Raw genomic sequence first — 22,891 nt, forward strand, 5'->3', positions numbered from 1 at the left:
CCCCCAGGTCAAGAGTCACATGTTCTACCAGTAGAGCCAGTGAGGCACCCCTCAAGGTTCACTTAGGATTTGAGAAGTGGTAGGGGTGTGGTGGGGTGAGACACTACACCAATAACTAATGTTGACTGAGCCCTCACTCTGCCAGGTTTTGTGTTAATTTCTTTATTAATTTTTTTTCTTATTGAAGTACAGTTGGTGTACAATGTTATATTAGTTTGAGGTGTACAATGTAGCGAATCAGCAGTTCTGTACATTACACAGTGTTCACCACTGTAAGTGTAGTTACTGTCACATATGGCATTATTATAATGTGTTAACCTCTTATATGAATTACTTCATCTATCCTCACAGCAACTTCAAGTGATTGTGAGCATCATTCCCATTTTACAGATGGGGAGACTGATTTGCTCATTCATTTATTCATCAAATCTAAATGAAGGGCCTACTATATACCAGATAATTTTTCTAGAAGCTGTGAATACAGCCATGAACAATACTGACCAAATCTGTCCTTGTTTGGAACCTAATGGAGACAGGTAAATACACTTCCAATATTTCAGGTGGTAAGTGCTATGGAGAAAACTTAAGCAGGACAATGGAGTTAGGGAGAATGGGGAGAAGGCTCTATGAGCGAGTGTGTAACTGAGTAAAAGAGCTGAGGGAAGTCAGGAAGCAAGTTTCCTGGCAAACTGGAGAAATGTTCAAGTTAGAAGGAAAAGCAAGCACAAAGGCCCTGAGGTGGAGTATTTTTAGAGTGTTCAAAGAAAAGCGAGCTAGGGGAGAATGGTGGGGAATGGTCTGGTGTGCTGGTGCTAAGAGGCAGGTGTGCACATTGTGGAAGACTTTAGCTTTCGTATGGAATTTGGATTTGGATGAGGGTAATGGGAGCCCTTGGAGAGTGTGTGATCTGACTTAGGTTTTCAAAGGGTCATTCTGGCTACCATGTGGGGAAAACAGGGGTGGTAGAGGGAGGTCAAGGGTGAAAGCAGCAAGGTAAGGAGACTGTTGCAAGTATTTTGGATGTTAGGTAACTAGCCTCAGGTCACTCAGCTCCACAGAGGCCTGAGCCAGAATTTACTCCCGTCCAGGGTATCAGAGCCTGGCTTCAATTAATAGCTAAAACTCCTTATTGTTTCCAGTATCAAAATACATTGAGTATTTTCTATATGTCAGACACTGTGCAAGCCCTTGCCCCATTATCTCATCTGATCCTGGCAATCACTTTTTTTTTTTAAAGTAGGCTCCATGCCCAGTGTGGAGCCCAATGCTGGCCTTGAACTCACCATCCTGATATCATGACCTAAACTGAGATCAAGAGTCCCAGGCTGAACCAACTGAGCCACCCAGGTGCCCCTCCCCAATAACTTTTAAGACGTAAATATTATCATTATTATTATTAACCCTCCTCCCTCCGTTTACATGTAGGGAAGGTTCAGAGAAGATAAGAGACTTACCAAAATTAGTTCTTTTTTTTTTTTTTTAAGATTTTATTTATTTATTTGACAGAGAGATCACAAGCAGGCAGAGAGGCAGGTAGAGAGAGAGGAGGAAGCAGGCTCCCTGCTGAGCAGAGAGCCCAATGCGGGGCTCGATCCCAGGACCCTGAGATCATGACCTGAGCCGAAGGCAGCGGCTTAACCCACTGAGCCACCCAGGCGGCCCCCAAAATTAGCTCTTATCTGGGTGCATTATTGTAGTTAAAAACTACTGGTTCAGAATCCTGAGTGTTTATTTTGAAACATTTGCAGCTTCTTCCAAACTGTATCCCAGAAGGAGAAAGGATCCTTTTGGAACCCCAGTAGATGATTTATAAGAGTTACGGAGATCCTGGGCAGCTGGGTGGCTCAGTCGGTTGGGTGTCTGCCTTCAGCTCAGGTCATGATCCCTGAGTCCTGGCACCAAGCCTCAGGGCTCCCTGCTTGGTGGGGAACCTGTTTCTCCCTCTGCCCTCACCTGCGCTCCTGCCCCCGCTCTCTCTCAAATAAATAATCTTAAAAAAAAAAAAAAAAAGGAGAGTCATAAAGGAAGCACAGAATTAAAAATATATTTTTTACTTCTTTGAAGAAATAATCTATACACAGATTTGAAAAAACAAACCAAAATTGTGTGGGGAGAAAAGCAAGTCTCAGTTTCTAAAACGCCCCCTACAGAGGCAGTTATCGATTTATGCGGGTCCTTTCAGACCCGCAACTATAAAAACCCAAATATAAAAATTTATTCTAAATGGTAAGCGCTTATTACAACCGAAGTTAGCAAATATCTAGGGCCCTTTTCAGTTTCATTTTTACAGATTTAGTGCCAGAAGGAAGTTAACCTCTCCTTCTCCCTTCATCTCTCCTGGAGCGGTTGATTCTATCGACTCTCCACGTCTCACCCCTTAAGAGGCTCAACCCCTTCATCCGCCTTCTTCCACCAGGCGAAGTATTTTTTTTGGCTCGCCTTTTAAAGTCTCGCGATAGGCCACCCGCTTCCCATAACTCCGTGCGCTTGCCCCTCCCGTTCTCTTTCCGCCATCTTTCTTTGCCGGTGAGTGTCTCTCTCTGAGGGACTGAACATCATCCGTTGGCTATCTGGGCCATCCTGCGGTCTGAGCCTCCATTTCGGAGCTCTCTGATGATGCCAGGGTCCTTTTGGGCCGAGGATTCTGCTTTTGCCGGGGTTTGGGCAGGCGTCGGGGAGAGTCATGCCCGTCCGCCCCACGCTCTGCACTTTGGGGAGGCCGGCCTGTGAAGCGCAGGCCGCAGCACTGGCGGGAACCAGAGCGCTGTCGACCGTTCGGAGAGGCGGTAGCCCCAACTTGGCGGCTGCAGGACCTCCTCTCAGTGGTTGAGGCAGCACCTTGCCTCTGGGCGGCGGGAAGCATCGGGGCTGGGGGGCCCCGATGGTCTGTGCAGCTTCCCATTACTATTGCCGTTCTGTGAGCTTGCTTAGGATGCTGAGGCCACTTAGCAGGGAAGACTGCATTCTGCCTGGGATGGCAGCTTGCTGGGAACTAACCTGGGTCTTGTGGGCTCCAGGGTTTCCCTTGATACTTGATTGGGCTTGAGGAAGCAGGTTGGATCCTTAGAGTTGGAGCTTGAAGCATGCTTTGGTCTCCATCCTTTTTCTCCCAGCGTTACTGGAGTGTCTTGGATTTGGTGCCCATAAGGGTGGAGTCGAGTCTGGTGCACGTAAAAAGTTCCTCCTTGCCACTGTGGAACGGTTGCCATCGGGGCACGTTTGTCGCTGGCTCAAGAACGGGCGTTTTATTAGTTGTGTTAGTGACAGTGGTGTCCTTTGGATGTTAGGACGAGGCTGACATTGCGTTGGTTAACTGAGAGGACAACGTGAGAAGTACAGGTGCTGCCGGATTTGAGAAGTTGGGAAAATGTGCCCAGTGATTCTCAGGCCCCCGTTTTGAATAACCGACCCACCGTAGTAGCTTATATTGTTTTGGTAGCTGCCATTGCGCTCGGGGACCTGCCTGCTTAGAGATAGGAAAACTTTATGATAGAGGCCGAAAGGAAAGGAGGTGTTCGCACTGGAATGATGGGTGCCTTTTGAGGTTGAGAATGCCGGTAAAACACTCTTTTTTCCTTCCCTGAACAGCCATAATGGTGCGCATGAATGTCCTGGCAGATGCTCTCAAGAGCATCAACAATGCTGAAAAGAGAGGCAAACGCCAGGTTCTTATTAGGCCGTGCTCCAAAGTCATCGTCCGGTTTCTCACTGTGATGATGAAGCACGGTAAGTGTGTTGCTGTGTCTTGTGTTTTCATGGGAGGATATTAAAGGAAGTTTTGTAGAAACGAAGTGTGCAGGAGAGGACTGGGAAGATGGGGGGCAGTGATGGCAGTCATACTGGGCAACTAAGGCAGGTGGATTAGACTGTAGGCGGGATAGCTTGGACAGAAGCTAGTCAGGAAAGCACCGAGGAAGTTAGGACTGTTGAAGGGAGGAGGAAGTTTGTGACTGTTGCTCTGCTAGTAGTTTGAGAGCTCACCTGGCCACTTTTGTGTAATACTGCGGCTGCAGCATGCCCCTGAACGTGTCCTGAGCTCTTCTAAGGGCTTTGGAATGGAAAGGAGAATTGTTCTATGTCTTGGGCACAAAGCAGCCTTTGCGAGGAGCAAGGGGAAAATAATCTCCCTGTTAGAATTGCAGAGGGGGTTGTTTTTGGGTGTTGGCCCCCAAGTTTAAAATACTAGGCTATACAAATTTTGGTTTGGAGCAACTGTCTTTGCCTAAACCGATTAGAGAAACAGTCACTGCGATGATGTGAAAGCATCTAGTAGGCAAAGTGGGAATACTCCAGCATAAATACTTAGGTCTCTGAAATTCCCATCTGCCCTTTAATACAGCCATTTATGTTCTGTAGGTTACATTGGCGAATTTGAAATCATTGATGATCACAGAGCGGGGAAGATTGTTGTGAACCTCACAGGCAGGTTGAACAAGGTAAGAATTGTTTATTTTCCACATAGAAGATTCTTCTTAAGAATTATCATTCATGGTGTTAAACATGTTGTAATTTCCCTTGTAAAACCAAATTAGTGGTGTGCTTGCTCTGTCTGGGTAAAAGCAAAAAAAAGGGAGTTGATTAAAATCATTAATTTTTATATCACATTTTAATTGATTTGTTCTCCAGGGTTGTATTTGCTCCACATTGTTAGTTGACATTGTAATGTTTGTGGAGTGTGGGTTATCTGAGGGGAGTTGCTTTTGGGTGCGGTGAAAGGATTTTGTTTGAATACTGGATGGTCTGCTGCTCACCCACTGGCTTGAACTTGTGATGTGGCAGGGCTGTAAATAACTTCGTTCCTCCTCTCGGTGATTTTATGTTGATTTTATTAGTTGTGTTAGTGACTGAATGTGGTTCTCTAACAATATTAATACCTGCATTTTTGCTGTTGCGGGCTGTGTTGCTGTCTGTATGGGAGTTTTGTACTCCCTTTCGGTTTGACTTGTCGGCATACCCTAGTGGATCTGTTTGATCTTTTGACTTTGTGGCTAAACTTACTGCATGTATTTTGGGGATAGGTGTCTCTAACAAGGTAGGGTCCCTGAATTGCTCCCCTGCTTTTTGTGTTCAGGTCTCTAGCTTTTAGATTTACATGGAGCCTGACATCCTGTGGTCCAACACAGATGAGGGGAAAACAGGCCCAGAAATGAGTCGTGGTTAGTGGCAGGGGCCAGATTGATTGGTAAGGTTATTCTCTGGTCCACCGGTTTGTTTTACAAAGTTGCTTCTCTGTATAGGGAACTTTGTTGATGTGCGGATTGATACCTAATATTAGATGAAAACTACTGGGTGTGAAGTTTTTCTGAGGGATTAGAAGAATTTTCAGGTAAATTATGAGACCGTGTTTTGTTTTGTTCTAGTCACTCTGACCCTCACAGTGTGTTCTTGAAGTAGAAAAGGATGTGTTTTTTGTTTTTTTTTTAAGATTTTACTTATTTATTTGACAGAGATCACAAGTAGGCAGAGAGAGAGGGGGAAGCAGGCTCCCCACTGAGCAGAGAGCCCGATGTGTGGGACTTGATCCCAGGACCCTGAGACCATGACTTGAGCTGAAGGCAGAGGCTTAATCCACCGAGCCACCCAGGCGCCCCGTAAAGGATGTGTTTTTTCCTAATTTTAGGAGTTGAGATGCTGAGATAGGAGTTATCCTCAAGGTCTCCCAACTAGTTGGTAACCAGTGGGGGAGCTGGTTCCAGTATGTAGTTGATAGAACATCTTAAATCTGTCCTGCGGAAGACTGATTTGATGTTTAAAAAAAAAAAACACCCACAAAACCCAAAAAACTTAAGTTGGGTAAGTCATGTGCATGCACCCATTCAACTATATGTAAAACATGAGAAATAAGTTTGAACAGAGTATTTCTCAAGTGGAAATCCTTTATGGGTATCCTTGTTCTGTGGTAAAGTAATTTGAAATATTCTGGCTAAGAGGTAGTTGAAATCCAGACCCTGCTCCTTAGCTCCCCCCGCCCCCCCCCCGCAGATTTTATTTATTTGAGAGGAGAGAGAGTGAGGGGGGTGGGTAGAGGCAGAGGGCAGAGGGAGAAGCAGGCTCCCTGCTGAGCAGAGAGCCCAACTCTGGGCTCCATCTCAGGTGACCTGAGTCAAAGGCAGATGCTCAGCGAACTGAGCCACCCAGGCACCCCTAGCCGTTTGACTTTGGTTGGCCAGAACAAACTTCAGTTTTCAGTTTCTCTAAAGTTGAGTTTTCCTCCTTTGTAGGACATTGTTTCCTCAGTTACCTTCATGCAAGAGATGGATATATCCCATACTGTGGAAATTTAGTGGGGCTGAGAAGTAAGGTAGTGTTAGAAGTTAGATAAGAATTCTGGTTTTGGGGGCACCTGGGTGGCTCGGTGGGTTAAAGCCTCTGCCTTCGGCTCGGGTCATGATCTCAGGGTCCTGGGATCGAGTCCCGCATCGGGCTCTCTGCTCAGCAGGTAGCCTGCTTCCTCCTCTCTCTCTCTCTGCCTGCCTCTCTGCCTACTTGTAAAATAAATATTAAAAAAAAAAAAAAGAATGCTGGTTTGGGAAAGGTTTAATTCTATTAGCTGAGTGAGGGATTTTGCTGGAATAAATAAAAGCCCGGGTGTGGTGGAGTGGAGTGGAAGCCTCAGAAACTCTACCATTTAGCTTGCTTGGAGAAAGGACTGCATTTCCCTATTCCTACATCTGTATTGTGGGATTGCCTTTGACAATTAAGTGACACCATAGCTGTCAAGATCATGTTATGAAAAGGAGAGCCTGAGTGGGCCTCCTGACTTAGGGGATTTGGGCCATTTTCAGTTGCTTTGGGTTCAGATCTGCCTCTGGACGTCTTAACTGTTTTAAAGATTTGAGTAAGTTCTAACCTCATAGTCTCCTGTTAGGCATTTTGGGACTTTTGTGAATGTGGGCACACAAGTGTCTCATACCTGCTTTCTTCTCTGGAGTTTACACTTACTTCAGTGGTACTAATCCTGAGTGTTTTCACATGGTCCATTTCTGGTATATAAGTAGCAGGAACCTTTATGCAGTGATACTTTTGAAGTATATTAGTGATTTGTAGAGTAGGGCTGTGGGGGGGGTCATGTTTATCTCTAATGAAGGAGTCTTTTGATTCCCTTGGCTTTGACTTTGTAAACCCTGTTGATCTAGTCAGAGACTTTGAATGAGACTAGAGTAAGTGCAGATAGCCTGTTGGTAGATGTTTGAACATTTATTGTGTTTTAGACTTTTCGTATAATTCAGTGATTAGAGTGAGTACTTTGGCCCTTGTGAGTACTTTGGCCCTTATGGAGAGTTCTCACATTGGAAGATAGTTGTTGCTTTGTCCCGGTAGCAGACAGGTGGGATAACTAAGAATCTGCTCCTTCTGCCTTTCACCCATTTTGCCAGATTAGTTTGGAAAATTTGGCCTGGGGTTGTAACTCTATCGGGGTAGTTTGCTGATGAGGAATACCAGCCAATTTTTAGATTTTAGTTTAGTGTCTGTAGAATTTTTTTTTTTTAAATTCTAATACTTTGAATACTTTGCATTTTTGGCTTATGAGTGAAGGATTTGAGACCCTCCACATTCATCTCAGGCTTACCGTGTAAAAAAAAGTTTGACTACAGGTTTGTCGAAGGCTTGGTATCTTACCTCTTTAAAATCTGGCCATTTGTCTTGGGACAGCTCCCTAGCCCATAGAGATACACACTGTGAACCTGACCTTTCCATGCATTGCCTTGTGTTCTCCCTCCTCTGTTGACTTTTCATTTATTTATATTTTTTAATTTGAAGATTTTATTTATTTGACAGCACAAGTAGGGGGATCAGCAGGCAGAGAGGGAGAAGCAGGCTCTCAGCTGACAGGGGGCTTGATCCCATCACTGTGGGATCAGGACCTGAGGCAAAGGCAGGCTGCTTAGCCAACTTAGCCAACCCAGGCGCGACTACTCTTGACTTTTTTTTTTCTTTTTGCATATTTAAAAAAATTATTTAAATTCAAGTAGCCAAGGTAGAGTACATCATTGGTTCAGTGATTCAGTAGTTCAGTATAACACGCAGTGCTCGTCACATCATGTGTGACTTTTCTAAATACTTTTCTTTCCCTAGGCAGGCATAATCCTATTTCAGTATATTTTTCTTCCTTTTTTTTTTTAAGATTTTATTTATTTATTTGACAGATCACAAGTAGGTAGAGAGGTAGGTGGGGGGAGGGGGGACCCAGGCTCCCCACTGAGCGAAGAGCCCGATGTGGGACTCGATCCCAGGACCGTGAGACCATGACCTGAGCTGAAGGCAGAGGCCCAACCCACTGAGCCACCCAGGCGCCCCTCAGTATATTTTTCAAATGACATTTATATCAAGGTGGCACAGAATAGTTAACCATGAAATGTTGATTTGGCTGGTTTGTATACTATTCAGATGTAAATGCTGTTGTGTACTAAGGTTTTCTTTTACTGCTAAGATGTGAACAGTGTTTTCTGTTATGCTTTTACAGTGTGGAGTGATCAGCCCCAGATTTGATGTACAACTGAAAGATCTAGAAAAATGGCAGAATAACCTGCTCCCGTCCCGCCAGTTTGGGTGAGTCAGTTTTCCTCATTTAAAAGAAATTAATGCTAAAGATTGCTGTCTATTTAGTGTGACTTGAGCTGAGTTTTTGTTTGTTGGGTTTTTACTGTTATAGTAGTAATTGTCTCCATCTCCAACCATCTTAACTCAAGGATTAGTTCTTAGGTGTTCATGTACTAGGCTTCAGGTTCTGAGAGACCTGTGAGAGTCCAGGCTGACTGAGAGACAGCAGATTTATGTCCTTTTTAATGTCTGCTCTTTTGGCTCAGTGCTTATAGTTGATACTATATGTTCATTGTGATCCCGTTATATGGTTGGAATCACTTCTGAACCCTAGGCTCTGGAGAAACTCAATTTCTTCACTCTTGGTAAGAGTTGGAGTTCACATCCTTGGTTTTCTACCTTAAAGCTGTGAGGCCTTGGTATCTCATGGCCTTGGTTTCTTCATATCATTTACATATTGATATTTACATAATCATTTTTATCTGTAAAAATGGTAATAATTCTCTTATATTATGTGGTTTAATTCTGATAAAGAACTTTAGTATCTGACACAACACAGTAAGTGTTTATCTGTTTGTGGTTAAGTTAGCCCCCCCACCCCAATCATATGGTTGGTGATGTGGTTGAATTTACTCCCACTTCATAGTTAACGTTGTTACAGGTATAGTGTTATGAGTGAGTCATTTTTGATTGTACTTACGATACCAATTTTAATGCCTCAGAGTTGGCATACCACCTTATGTGTCTTACCTTGATCCCTATGAGGTAGCCAGGCCAAATGGCATTTCCATTGTCCATCTGACTGTCTCTTTACAGGTAGCTTGCCTGTGATCATATAAGTGGCAGAAACAATTGAGTCAAGTTTATATCAACACTTTATTGCTTTAAACTCCGTCTCCTTAACCTGAAAACAGAAAGTGACATCTTGAGGTTAAAGGTGTTGTCTTTGTTTTCTGTTAAGCTTAACAGTGTTGTTTCTCAGTGTTAGCCCAGGGCAGGGCTGTGAGTGTGTTGTGTAGCTGAGGTCTTCGGATTTGGGTCTTTGGGTTCCAGGAGCCATGCCTGCACTGCCAGCCTGAGTAGGCAACGTTAGTCCCTGCGTCCTATTGTGGGAAAGCGTCTTAAGCACTTAGGAATGTTGGTCTTTTTCTGTACAAGAAAGCCGCTCTGTGTTGAACTATTTTTAGGAAAAACTCACCAGCATTTTCTTTTTTAACTCTCCATAGTTTCATTGTACTGACAACTTCAGCTGGCATCATGGACCATGAAGAAGCAAGACGAAAACACACAGGAGGGAAAATCCTGGGATTCTTTTTCTAGGGATGTAATACATACGTGCAAATAAAATGCCTCAATGGACTCTGGTGCTTCACTTGGTCATTTTGAACTTTACAGCAGAGTTAGCAAGAGCGTCTGGAGCAGTATGCAGCCTTTGTGTTAATTGAGAAATGCTATTTCCCTGAAGTGAAGGAGGAGGAAGTCTTGACTTGTGCTAATTCACATCATCATGCTCATGGCTCGCCAGAGGAGATTATATCTGGCTGAATCTGGTTTGGGGTCCAGGTGGTGATGCTTTCCCTTCTGGAGTCTTAGATTAACCCTGGAAGGAGTGGTGCCTTTCCTGTTTTTAGCCTGACAGTACACTTTTCATGCACTGTTGTTAACTGCCCAAGAAATATGGCCTGGCTATAGAACTGTGTAAGTGCTCATAAGGAAGCAGGCAGGAAACAGAGCCCACAGATCACTAATGCATCTCAGTAAATTTGGATGGCGTATTAGTAACATTTTAGTAATATGTGTAAGATGTCAGTTAGAAAAATGAAACCTTTTAAAAACTAGTTTTGACTGTAAACATGTCACTATATTTATGGAATTGAGAAGAATTAGTTTGCTGGGCCACTTCACCTGAGGGATGCTTGTAACGAACTCAACCACTGAAGAGGGGAGGGCGAGCTTCTGTGGGTTCCACTGCCCTCTGTAAGCCTTGCTGTCCAGTAATGGAACAAGAGCCACATGTATGCTCTAACCTTAGAGTGGCTATATAAAACTATTAAACAATTGGATTGGTTTTTTTAATAACACTAGTGTTCAAAATGATAGACTTTAAACATGTCGTTGCTAATAAGATAATGGAATTTTACTTTGTAATAAGTCTCTGAAATTATGTATACTAGACATTTATTTACACTTAAAGCACATTTTAATTGGGACTAGCCACTTTCATAGCTGCATTTAGCTGGTGTTCGTGTTGGACAGCACAGGTTAGAATTGATTCTTGGAAGGTCTGAGTCTGGCCAAGGAGAAGGGAAGCTTGGATGAGAGCCTCGATAGGTCATTGTTCACCTGGTCAGCTAAATTTGCCAGGCAGGGGAGTGGGATGAATGGGGCAGCTCACAGCCTTATAAAAAAGACAGCAACTACTCTTACTGTCTTTTAGTCAAGTGAGGCAAAGTTAAAAAAAAAAAAAAAAAGACTGCCAGATTGCAGCCCTGATTCCAGGAAGTCTAATGTCAAATAGGATGTGAGGTACTAAACGCTGTTGGATGTATAGGTTTGATAGATTTTTTTTTTTTCCCTTTTCAGAAAAGGACACTTTTCACTGATTTGATTGTTTTGATTACTCATCTAGAAGACTATTTCTGACTTTCTGGTAGGTCAGACAGTTTTTAACACTCTGGTATCTCAGTCCGAGTAGGGATGTTAAATTAGCACTAGCCTGGTTGTAAGGTCCTCTCTGGCATGTGACAACTTCTGTGGGACTCCCCGTGTTAGGTAAAAAGAGAGAAATTACTCCATGGTGATGCTCAATGAGAGCACACTTGAAATAGCCCAGGGTTGGGGCATGGCGGGCATTCAGTAATGTCACTTTCTGAAACGGGTTATTCTAAAATGTGGAAACTAGCTAGGAATGCCAAGACTGGCCTTAGAGGTGTAAGAAATGGCCCTGATTAGTAGGCCTCACTAGGTAAAATGTTAGAAGAAAGCCAGTAGACAAGTGTGTCTGGGTTTGGTGCTCTATTATTTGGACAACCATGCATAATTAACGTAGGCTTTAGGGGTTTAGCAGACCAGAAATTAAGTTTGCTTTTCTGCTAAGTAGTTTTGATTTCCTCATCTGCATAATGGGAATAATAGAAAACCTACTTAATAGTTGTTAGGGGAAAGGTGAGATTATGTAAAGTACAGTTAATTAGTACTTGACAGTGATATATGCAGTTGAATTTATCAAGACACAGGTGAAGTGAATTCAGAAGAATTTTCAAAGAGCTGGTTATTGATAGTTCTCTTAATTAAGATTCTAAGCTCTTGGAAGATAGGTCACATTTTGTTTACTGTTGTATCTCTCCCATAACGGGCTTGGCACAGTGGATGGTTCAGTAAGTACATCTTGATTGAATCCTCATCTTCCTGGGAACTGATAATTAGGTACTAAAATAGGCAAGAAAGTGGTCCCCACCATTTATTTATTTATTAAAAAAAAAAAAAAGATTTTCTTTATTTATTTGACAGAGATCACAAGTGGGCAGAGAGGCAGAGGGGGAAGCAGGGGCTCGATCCCAGGACCCTGGGATCATGACCTGAGCTGAAGACAGAGGCTTTAACCCACTGAGCCACCCAAGTGCCTCAGTCCCCACCATTTAGTGGGGATCCAGTATCCTTTGAAGTGGTCAGGGGTAGGAAAAAGTAGGTGCTAAGGTTGGGAAAATTGGGTGGCCAGTTGATGGATTTAACAGCACAGGTCCCTTGTGTTTATGGGGAAGCAGATGGCTTGAGCCGATATTTCTGAGACCCAGTAAATAGATTACAGTACACATGACCTGTGGGCTGGTTGGCCCAGGCTAGACTCCAAGGTTTGAGGGTCTGGAGACAGTTTAGGTTCCTCCTGGCAGGAAGACTTGCCTCTGCTGTGGTGTGAACCCAGCATTCCCTCCCAGCCTGCCACTGCCACAGGCAGGGCGAGGTTAGGGGGGTTAGGGTGGTGAGGAGTGATAGCATCTTGATGATGCACTTTGAGGCAGTGTTAAAAGGGGCTGCAGCACCTATCCAGACTGTGTTCTTAACCTAAAATCTATAGACCGATGTCAGAGATGAACTTTCTGAAAAGAACATGCAGATTGATAACCATGCATTTTTCTGGAGGGATTCCATAGAGCATAGAGCCGTTGATGAGAAACTAAAAAATTAAGTCACAAACACCACTACCAAAGATGACCTAGAACATCTGTATTCATGGTCATTAAATCCTATGTTCTTATTTAAAGGCTGTTTTGCCTTAACCTCTGGGCAGTGTGAGTTAACATGCTAGGTAGAAGAGCACTGAGTTCTCTGGGCAAGGGAGAGAGGGTCTTACTTGGTCTGGTCAACATTTGAGAGACTAACTTTTCACTGAAGGCTAGGGAGTTTGGTTTCCACTCCTAACCCCAAAGAAAGCAAGCTTTGGGAGATCCCAAATCTGATTCTCACTTGGCTTTCAGTCTAATCTGCTGTTCTTCCAAACACCCACCAATCCTAATTCTAAATCGAACCCCTATGTCCCACACCTCAGTCTTTGCTTAAGGTTCCCAGGCCAATGCCTGTTCCCTGGAGATGTTCCTAAAAGCCAGCTTAAAAAGTCACTTCCGCCATAAATCTTCCTCCACAAGAACATGTGCTGTTAAACTTGATCTTTTCTCCTAAAAATATGAATGCCGTAGGAGTAATAGTTTTTAGTGCTCACTGAATGTTTACTATATGCCAGGTGTGGAACTAAGCTTTGCATAAACCATCTCATTTACCTTTATGATTCCACATTCCATTCATGGCTACTATTAACTGGCTCTAGTTAAGTGAAAAAAGTAAAGCACAAGAGTTGTGAAGCTGTTGGTTCAGGATGCTACAAAGTGGCAAAGTCAGGCTGTTTCCTGGTCCTTAAGTTCTGTCATGCCTTGTGGTCTTTAACATAGTATTTATGAGATGTTTACTGTATGTAGTCATTTGGGGTACAAGGGTGTACAAACATCTAGTCTCTGCCCTCACTGGAGCTTGTTAACCTATAATAGATTGACCTCTACACAGAGGGAACCTGTGCATGACCATCTCTGTATGGCCAGCATGTAGTCTGTCAAGGGGGTTGTAGGCGTGTTTTTATTTATTTATTTATTTATTTAAAAGACTTTATTTATTTATTTGACAGACAGAGATCACAAGTAGGCAGAGAAGCGGGCAGAGAGAGAGGAGGGGAAGCAGGCTCCCTGCTGAGCAGAGAGCCTGATGTGGGGCTCGATCCCAGGACCCTGGGATCATGACCTGAGACGAAGGCAGAGGCTTTAACCCACTGAGCCACCCACGCGCCCCAATGTAGGCGTGTTTTAAAGTCCTCTCTGACCCTCACAGCTGTGGAGACTATGCCTTTTTTTTTTTCCTCTTTTTTTGAGCATGTGGGTTTTTTTTTTTTTAAAGATTTTATTTATTTATTCGACAGACAAAGATCACAAGTAGGCAGAGAGGCAGGCAGAGAGAGGAGGAAGCAGGCTCCCTGCGGAGCAGAGAGCCTGATGCGGGGCTCGATCCCAGGACCCCGGAATCATGACCTGAGCCGAAAGCAGAGGCTTTAACCCACTGAGCCACCCAGGCGCCCCGAGCATGTGGTTTTTTTTAAGGGGAGCCCTTTCTAGAGCCTGTGCTATACTATGCTGAGTGCATAGAATTCCTGGACCCAAGAATCAGGAATAGAGTGGGATGTGGCGCTTTACAAGGTCATTGTCCTGGCATCCAGGTACCCCCTTCTTATGTTTGTGTTATCTAATGAGCAATGAAATTGCTGAACGCCACACAGAACACAAGCCAGGGGAGGCAGTAAAAAAAAAAAAATGGGTGCTTAGGAGAATGGACTTGGAAATCAAATGCTGACCTTAGTCGCTAGCTGTGTGACGTTGGCTGGTTGGCCTTCCTGTGTGTGTGTGTTTCTTCATCTTTAATATGGGGATAATAGTAATACTTCCTGTGATGGTTGTAAAGACGACATACAGTGCTTGTAAAATGCTGGAGTGGTAAATTGGAGCTGTTTGCAAAACACTCAGGTTCTTCCCTGGTGCGCATGTGCAGTTTGCATGTGACCAGTTCTGGCCAATGCATTTGCTGTGAGCAGAAGTGATGTCTGTTACTTCCAAGCTGGAGCCTTTAGTGGCTAGTGGGAGACTTCTGTGTCTGTTTCTTCTGTACCGAGGAGTAGCTGCTCCATTATTGCAGGCCTCAGAGTGGCAATGCAGAGATCAGCCATCCAGCAGTAGGAGGTAGGAAGAGCAAAAAATGACCCGATGACTTGGGTTTGTTACTCACCTGATAACAAGCTACCTCTGACATTTAGGTTTGGTAAGGGTTTGCTGAACTACAAAAAGTAATAGAATGGGATACAGAATAATAAAAGGGATTCTTTGGCTGGATATGAGGGGACTGTAGCACTCGTTCTGAATGTGATTTATTTCCATTAACCACCTCTCTCCATTTTCCAAAGTGTCCACAGGGGTCTTAAATATCCCCAACCCCCAGCCCTTTGACAGATACTCAGTCCCTGAATGGGGCACCTACCTCAAACCAGGTCGAAGATGCCTTAGGACATTTTGAACTTGGAAGACCTGAAGTTTTTCTCTCTGGAATGGTAGAAATTGTAAGGTAAAAGTATTTAGTGCTCCTGGTTGTCATAATTTCTGCCATGTGGAAAAAGTTACTTGGGCGATAACAAAGAGGATTGTCTAGAGCAGCACAGATAAGTTAGAGCAGGTCTTTATGTGTTGGAGGCTGGGCACTTCCTGAGATGGTGTTGTACCTCTTCCTATGTTGTATTTTGTGAGCAAGAAATAACATTCTCCTCTTTTACTTAAAAAGAAGTACTTGGTTGAGCTGAGAGTTACTGGTTTGAGCTGAATTCTAGGCATTCATTTGTAAACAGACGAATAGAGCTGTAGTTCCAACTTTGACTACTGTGCTCTGGGATGTTACGGGGCCCAATCTTGTCAACTCTCAAATGGGGGCTGGGATAGTGGTCCTACCTGCTTTAGCAGTCAGTGTTCTCTGTTGCAAGGAACAGAAAGAAGCCCCTCAAGCTAGTTTATTGAAGGAAGGCCTCTGGAAGGGCCGGAGAATTGGTTGGAGGCTTTGTGGTTAGGCATGGCATTTCTTTCCCACCTCTGGCCCGTTGTTGGCAAAACCGCTGCAGCTTTGTCTAGACACCACCGCTCCCTCTGTGATCCCATATGCCTCACATGCTCCTGAGTTCTTTGCCCCTACCATTTCCAGAAGCCTGAGGTTTCTCTGTCACCCTTACTAGAATAACCTTGGTACTATGGACATTTTGGGTTGGATAATTCTTCGTTGGGGTAGGAGTGGAGGGGAACCTATCATTGTGCCTTGTAGAATGTTTAGGAACATTCGTGGCCTCTCCACACGGGATGCCCTTGAGACAACCAGAACTGTCTCCAGGCATGGTAACATACCCCTGCCAGGAGCAGTCACCCCAGGTTGAGAAGCCGTGTTCTGTGAAGTTCACACCCCAACTGCAGGTGGACAGTGCCAGGGCACAAGTTCAAAAATAGGCCTATGTGCCATATATCTATATATTTAAAAGGTACAATTCAAGCTAACAAGCTTTTTAGTAAAATATGTTCTATTCTCCTACCTTGACAGCTTCATAACAACAAAACCCCAAACAAAATCTTTTTATGTGATGAAGTTGGCAGAATATCAAGAAAACAATTTAATGGTTGCATATATCTGAGTAAGTTGATGGGCCAGCAATAGTTGCAAGAGAAATAAAATGAAGACATTCATGAGTTATAAACTATTACATATTTATTCCTTAAAATTTATTTCTCTTGCCTTCACTTTCATAAAATCACTGCATATGCTGTTACAAAAGTTTTGTGTCATTTATGTTCTATTGGCAGTAACAACCTGAAGGACATAAAAGAAAATGTAGCTTTCAGAATTTACAACTTCAGCATATAAAGAATTTTGAATATATTTTTATAGAAAATGTGAGAGTTAATGTTAAAAATTTTAATGTTTATAAACTAAAGTTTTCTAAAATATTCAAAAGTATTAAAATTATAGGACAAAACACAAAATACAGTATCAAAGTTTATTTATTTATTTATTTATTTATTTATTTGACAGAGAGATCACAAGCAGGCAGAGAGGCAGGCAGAGAGAGAGGAGGAAGCAGGCTCCCTGCTGAGCAGAGAGCCCCATGCGGGGCTCGATCCCAGGACTCTGAGATCATGACCCGAGCCGAAGGCAGCAGCTTAACCCACTGAGCCACCAGGCGCCCCAGTATCAAAGTTTTAAATCAGAATTGTTTAAAGCTGAAAATTTTAAATATTTTGAAAACTTTATTAATAATCTTATATAATATTTATATTACATAACTTTGCATTTCTAGTATTCATTGCCAGTCTAGTTGTTAATGTAAAGAAATGGTGTCACTTCACACATCTTGTGTCTGGGTCTCCTACATACAAATTAGTGGTATAAATTGTTTAGATTGTAGAATGTTCCTCAGCTATAATAAGCTTATAATACATGAGGAGAAGCTGAAAAATGGATGCTCAGCATTGCTGTTAAGCTATAATCTGTTGCATGCATGCCCCTTGAAGTTATTTAAGTTAATTTGTCATTTCTCTTAAGTGTTTTCAACACTTCCTTCTTATACTCTGAAACAGTGTTTGTCTACAACATTGGCAGAGGCTGCAACCCCCTTTGTGACCTTCAGATACAATTGCCTTTTGTTGAGAGATTTTAGGGCAAGAGGTGAGAACATTCCTTGGGGCCCGAACAGTGTTAGTTATGAAATGAGATGTTTAGGATTATAGGTCATGCTGAGCCTGTGCTGAGCATATGATCCCGAGTGACAAGAGCAGCCTGTGTTCCTTAAGACATTTATTTTTTGATGTATTCTGAGTTGCAGGGCCAGTCTTGATAGGATCTAAGTGCACTACTGGCTGGTGGGAGACTGGGGAAAACAAGTCCCTGGCCTCCACTCTGGGGATCTTTAGGCTCACAGTGTAGGGATTTTCTCCACACACAGAGTGCTCCAAAAGTGCTGGGCAACCAAGAGTGGTAGAATAGAGAAGTCTGTCCCTCTCCCAGTTCAATTCATGAACTGACCAATATTGTCAGAATCCGCTTTTGAAGAACTCCGGAATCTAGTGGAAAACCTAAAATGGGAAACGTGGTGAAGAGAGACGCTGCAGCTTTATGGTGAGAGAGTGCTGTGGCACTTTAAATGCCATGAGGGTGGGCACCCAAATGTCTGGTGCTGCTTGCTGGTGCTGGAAGAAGCAAGATAGGACTTAACTTTCAAGGAATGTGGTTGTGGGTATCTGCCTGTCCGGCTCCTCCCTCAAGGATAGGTGGAAAGGCTTCTCTTTCTTCACTCTGGGCATTCCCATTGGCGAGGGCATTTGCTGAAAACATTTAAAGGCACAGGTACTGGCTTCAGCAGCCTGGGGCAACACTTGGGACAAGTAATAGACAAGAAGCCTGGCAAAGAAGAGGTTGGGACAGAGCTATGTTTGGGAATACAGCTTTTCAAAGCTTCCATGTATGCCTGGGAATTGAAAAGAGCCACATGCAAACAAGAGAGTGAGACATAAACTCAGCAAAGGCCTGAGAAGACCCTAAGCTTTCATCTCTTGCTGGCCTTCGGGCTCTGTTTGAAAAGGAAGTGAAGCTGAGGCAGAATTCTAAGCAGCCATGCTAAGTGTTCACCGAGTTAGCTGTGACACAGTTCCATTTTGCAAAGATGTAGGAGAGTATTCTTTCTTTCCTTAAAAAAAAAAAAATAAAAAACAAATCTTTTTTTTGTTGTTGTTTTTGGCTCCAGATATTTAAGGTAACTGCCAAGATACCAGCTATCCAATAAGCTGAAGGAACACAGACCTCAGTGGCAAAGAGCACAGACCTCACACAAATAGTTGAGAAGTCTGTAAGCACACAGGCAAGCAACAGGAACCCGTAAAAGGCAGCAGTAAACCTGGAGAGGAAGGAAAATCTGACTTCCAGAGATGCCATGTATTCAAAATAGCCAGTATTCAACAACAACAAAAATCACAAGCTGTTCGAAGAAACAAGAAATTACGGCTTTACACAGAGGAAAAAGAAAAATATAGAAACCCCATGAGGCAGCCCAGGTATCTAGCTAAGGTCTAGACAAGGACCTTAAACTCATGGTCTTAAATATGCTCAAAGAGCTAAAGGAAACCAGGAGAACAATGTCTCAGCATGTAGAGAGTATCAGTAAAGAGACAGGAATTTAGAAAAGACACCAAATAGAAATTTTGGAGCTGAAGAGTATAACTGAAATGAAACATTTGTTCGCCAGAGGGGCTTAGTAGTAGATTTTGTGCAGGCAAGAGAAGGAACCCTTGAACTTAAAGACATGTCAGTTGAGATTATTCAGCCCACACTGCAGAAGGAGACAAGAATGAAGAAGAGTGGTTAGAGCCTGAGACCTGTGGTACACCAACAAGAATGTAACATGCATAAATGGGAGTCCCAGAGTAAAGGCAAACGTAGATCAATAGAATGAGAGTCTAGAAACACACAAATACCATACATCTATGGTTAAGTAATTTTTGACAATGGTGATAGGACTATTTAATGGAGAAAGAATAGTCTCCAACAAGTTGTGCCAAGATAAGTGGTTATTCATGTGCAAAAGAAAGTTGGACCTTGAACTCACATCACATACAAAAATTAATATTGAGAATGGGTCAAAGACCTAAACATAAGAGCTAAAACTAAGTAAACTCCTAGAAGAAAATACGGTAAGTTTTCATGACCTTGAGTTTGGCAGTGGATTCTTAGATATGACCCCTAAAGCACAGGCAACAACAATAATAAAATAGATACAATGGATACATCTCACAGGTGAAAATCTTTATCACTATCAAGAAAGTGAAGGACAACTTACAGAATGGGGAAAGATAATGCAAGTCATGTATCTGATTAGTGTTTAGTATCCGGGAATATATTATGGGCTGTCATAACCACAAAAAGACAAGGTAATTTAAAAATGGGTAGAGGATTTGAATAGACATTTCTCCAAAGGGGACATAATACAAATGGCCAATAAACACATGAAAAGATGCTCAACATCATTAATTGTGAGGGAAATGTCAGCCAAAACCGCAACAAGATACCACTGCACAGTGGGATGGCTATCATAGAAAAATGGAAAGAAAAGTGTTGGTGAGAATGTGGGGAATTGGAACCCTCAGACATTGCTGCTGGGAATGTGAAATGGTGTAGCCACTGCGGAAAACAGTGTGGTTAAACACGGAATTTCTGAGGTACACTCTTTGTATCCCTACAAAGAGTTGAAAACACGTATTCAAACAAATGCTTGTATACAAGGTTCATAGCACTATTCACAGGAGAGCCAAAATATAGGAACCACTTAAATGAATAATCCGAATGTGATCTGTCCATACAGTGGAGTATCACTTCAGTCCTAAGAAGGGAGGAAGCACGGATGCATGCTCTAACGTAGCTGAACCTCAAAAACACGCCCAGTGAAAGAAGCCGGACTCAGAAGGTCACGCTCCGTGTTATTCCACTTACACGAGCCATCCAGAACATGTTCATCTACAGAGACAGAAAGCAGATTCGTGGTTATAGGGGCCTGGGAAGAGGGGGGAGGGAGTGAGGACGACGCCTGCTTAAAGGGTGTGGATTTCCCTTTGGGATTCGGATATGTTTTGGAACATAGAAATGATCTTACAACATTATGAATGTGCTAAATGCCACTGAATTGTACACTTTAAAATGGTTCATTTTATGTTATGTGAATTTTACCTCAATAAATTAAAAAAAAAAAAAAAAAGTGCTGCACGGCCTGAAAATATGGATGTCTTCCCCGCCTGCCACAAAGAGGGGTGAGGTCTGGGGATGTTCTTGTAAGTGAAGTTTTCTACAGGTATCTTTGGGGTCCTCTCTGGGATTTAAATGTGTCTTGATAAGTCTGACAGATGGCGGGGAGGTGGGACCATGAAGAGGCCTAAGAACCAGACAGCCCTATTAATCCAAGAAAAGTAGTATTTCTGAATTTGGCCTTGTCTTTTGGTGTAGCCCTTGTTGGAGACATTCCCAGATCTGTTCCTGGACAGAGGGGTTGGATGTAAACTTTGAAAGTCTGTTTTTCTGAAATTTGTAAGCCCCGTTAGGGAGCCCTCCGATAGAGTATAAGACACATAAGAGGAGAGAGAATCATGCTCTCCTGCTCTCCCAGATTGCTGTGGGACCTGATACCAGAAGGTCCCAGGGTGTCGGAGGCAGCCCCTCATGGAGCAGATGCCTCCTGACGCATCAGGTGAAGCACCGCTTGGGGACTCCCAGAAATACTTAAGAGCACTTTGCAGAAAGTGTAGACCCCGTGGGAGCCAGTAGGGTAGTGGGCCAGTGAGGTGATAAGTCACTATTAACGTTAATTCAAATTACATGGCAGCACATCCTCAGATAACAAGAAATGTTTGTTGTAGGTATTAGAAGGATTCTTCTAAACCGGGCTGACACTGCTCCCGTCAGCTGGGCTGGAGTCCCGAACTGGGGACAGTAACTGGCACATCAAAGTTCCTCAAAAACTATTTTTTAAGTAAATGAGTACTATTATGTTGTATAAGTTCTTTTTAACAGCCAGCATTTCTTTTTTTCCTCCTGCGTGGAGGGGACAAGGAGGAATGGCATCGAGGAAAAGTGAACCCAGATAGTCTTGAATTACCAGCTCACACTCTCTCTTGTTTCCTTTCTGCACTAAAGATAAAGGTATCTTTTGGGGCTGCGAGGATGGGACCATGTTTAGAATAAGTGTATACACGTGGGGTGATGCGGAGGCAGAGTGTCTGCTGTGTTCTGTCTTGGTGTTAAAGTGCCAGCGGGCTGCTTTGAAGGGGGTTGCCTGTCTGTAGCCTCTTAGCCCTGAGTGCAGCATGGGGCGGGGAAGCTGCCGAGAGCCCCCAGGAGCTCACAACTTCAGCCAAGGAGGCGGTGGTGTGGGCAGGTGGGGAGGTGCCCGGGGAGAGGCCTGGGGAGAGGAGGTCCTTGCCCAGCTGTGCTTCCAGCACGATTGCTCCCAGAGCAGAGAGAAGATGTCATGTCCCTATTTCCTGAGGCATCAGAAGGACAGGCTTGTAGAAGGTAACTTAGCTGCTGTGGGAGTGGAATTGTGGAGGAGGGCAGGGCTTGATGACAGTAGGACAGCAGCCTTCTTACCTTGGAGCTTCTGTTGTCTTGTTTGTGGAAAGGGATGGGGATGATGTCAGCCACCCTCGTACTCTGCTTACTCTGTTCCAGACACTGCTCGTGTGATAACTCATCATCTAACTTTCGTATCCGTGTTATGATGTAGGTACTGTGACTATGCACATTTTCCAGATGAGGAAATCGAGGCACAGAGAAGGCAAGATACTTGGTCATATTTGGAGGAGGCAGATTCAGACCTTGGCCTCTGTCTTAACCACCGCTCTGGCTTCATGGGCTCATCACTAGAATTAAATGAGTGAACATACTAAGTCCTCAGTCCAGTGTCTGGCACAGGACGAATGTTTAGAAAAGTCCTAACTGCGGTTATTATGAATGTCTGATCCCAAACATACAGGCGAGGCTTTCGCCAGCTCTCATGTCAACCCACTTCGAAAGGGGAGCGAGGAACACCCTGTTTTGCTGCTGTCTGTTGAACTGGTGAATTCTTAGAATGAACACAAACAACAAGATTTGTTCACCTCTTCCCTCATCCTGCCCCAGCCCCCTTTGGGCAAGTTGACGCCACTCCCTGTCCCTCAGTCCCTGTGTTTCGCCCCCACTGGGCACTGACCACATGTTTACTGATCAAGAGCCAGTCTCTCCCGTTGGCCCTCAGAAGTTCTGAGAAGTTCACAGGACAACACGCAGGATGTGGCTTGTCCTCCGCACGTGATTCTGAGGGCCTCTCGGGTAGAGATGGGAAGTGTGGGCAGCCCCCCCCCCCCAATCCATTCTGGCAGTCTGCTTGTTAGAGCAAAATCCAGATGTCAGAGATGTCGATTTCCTTTGTTTCTTTACCCTGAAATAGAATGTGGGTCTGGTGGGGGGAGGGTGGTGGGGAGAATCTGGTGATTCACATTTTCTGCTTATTTGGCTTCTGGCTGAATGGGAATTTGCATTACTTAATGTCTGCCTTTTTCCCTGGGAATCAAAATAAGTTTTGCGTTCAATTACTAAGCAAATTTCACAGCCAAATAATCCTCTTATTCTACAAGTGGGATTTCCCGTGGTGGAGGGTGTCTGGATTCTCTCAGTAGTTGATCCTTCTCAAGTCTTCTGTTTCCGCTGTTCTAGT

General features: G+C 43.7%; 1 protein-coding gene across 1 annotated transcript; it reads left to right on the forward strand.

Moving 5' to 3' along the window:
- The first annotated feature begins 2,405 nt into the window (after nucleotides 1-2,405).
- Nucleotides 2,406-9,901, forward strand: LOC111156074 (ribosomal protein S15a). The gene is made up of 5 exons (XM_022516663.1): nucleotides 2,406-2,526; nucleotides 3,589-3,726; nucleotides 4,357-4,436; nucleotides 8,465-8,550; nucleotides 9,768-9,901. The coding sequence occupies exons 2-5, from the start codon at nucleotides 3,594-3,596 to the stop codon at nucleotides 9,859-9,861; spliced, it is 393 nt and encodes a 130-aa protein (XP_022372371.1). The 5' UTR covers nucleotides 2,406-2,526; nucleotides 3,589-3,593; the 3' UTR covers nucleotides 9,862-9,901.
- Nucleotides 9,902-22,891: the final 12,990 nt, after the last annotated feature.

This window comes from Enhydra lutris, unplaced genomic scaffold, assembly GCF_002288905.1.
Source record: "Enhydra lutris kenyoni isolate GAN:26980312 unplaced genomic scaffold, ASM228890v2 scaffoldscaffold45, whole genome shotgun sequence".
NCBI classification, from domain to species: Eukaryota; Metazoa; Chordata; class Mammalia; order Carnivora; family Mustelidae; genus Enhydra; species Enhydra lutris.

Coding starts and splice junctions, on each gene's coding strand:
- LOC111156074 (XM_022516663.1), top strand. CDS start 3,594: ATGGTGCGCATGAATGTCCTGGCAGATGCTCTCAAGAGCATCAACAAT. Junction 3,727..4,356: donor CACTGTGATGATGAAGCACG/GTAAGTGTGTTG, acceptor TATGTTCTGTAG/GTTACATTGGCGAATTTGAA. Junction 8,551..9,767: donor CTCCCGTCCCGCCAGTTTGG/GTGAGTCAGTTT, acceptor AACTCTCCATAG/TTTCATTGTACTGACAACTT.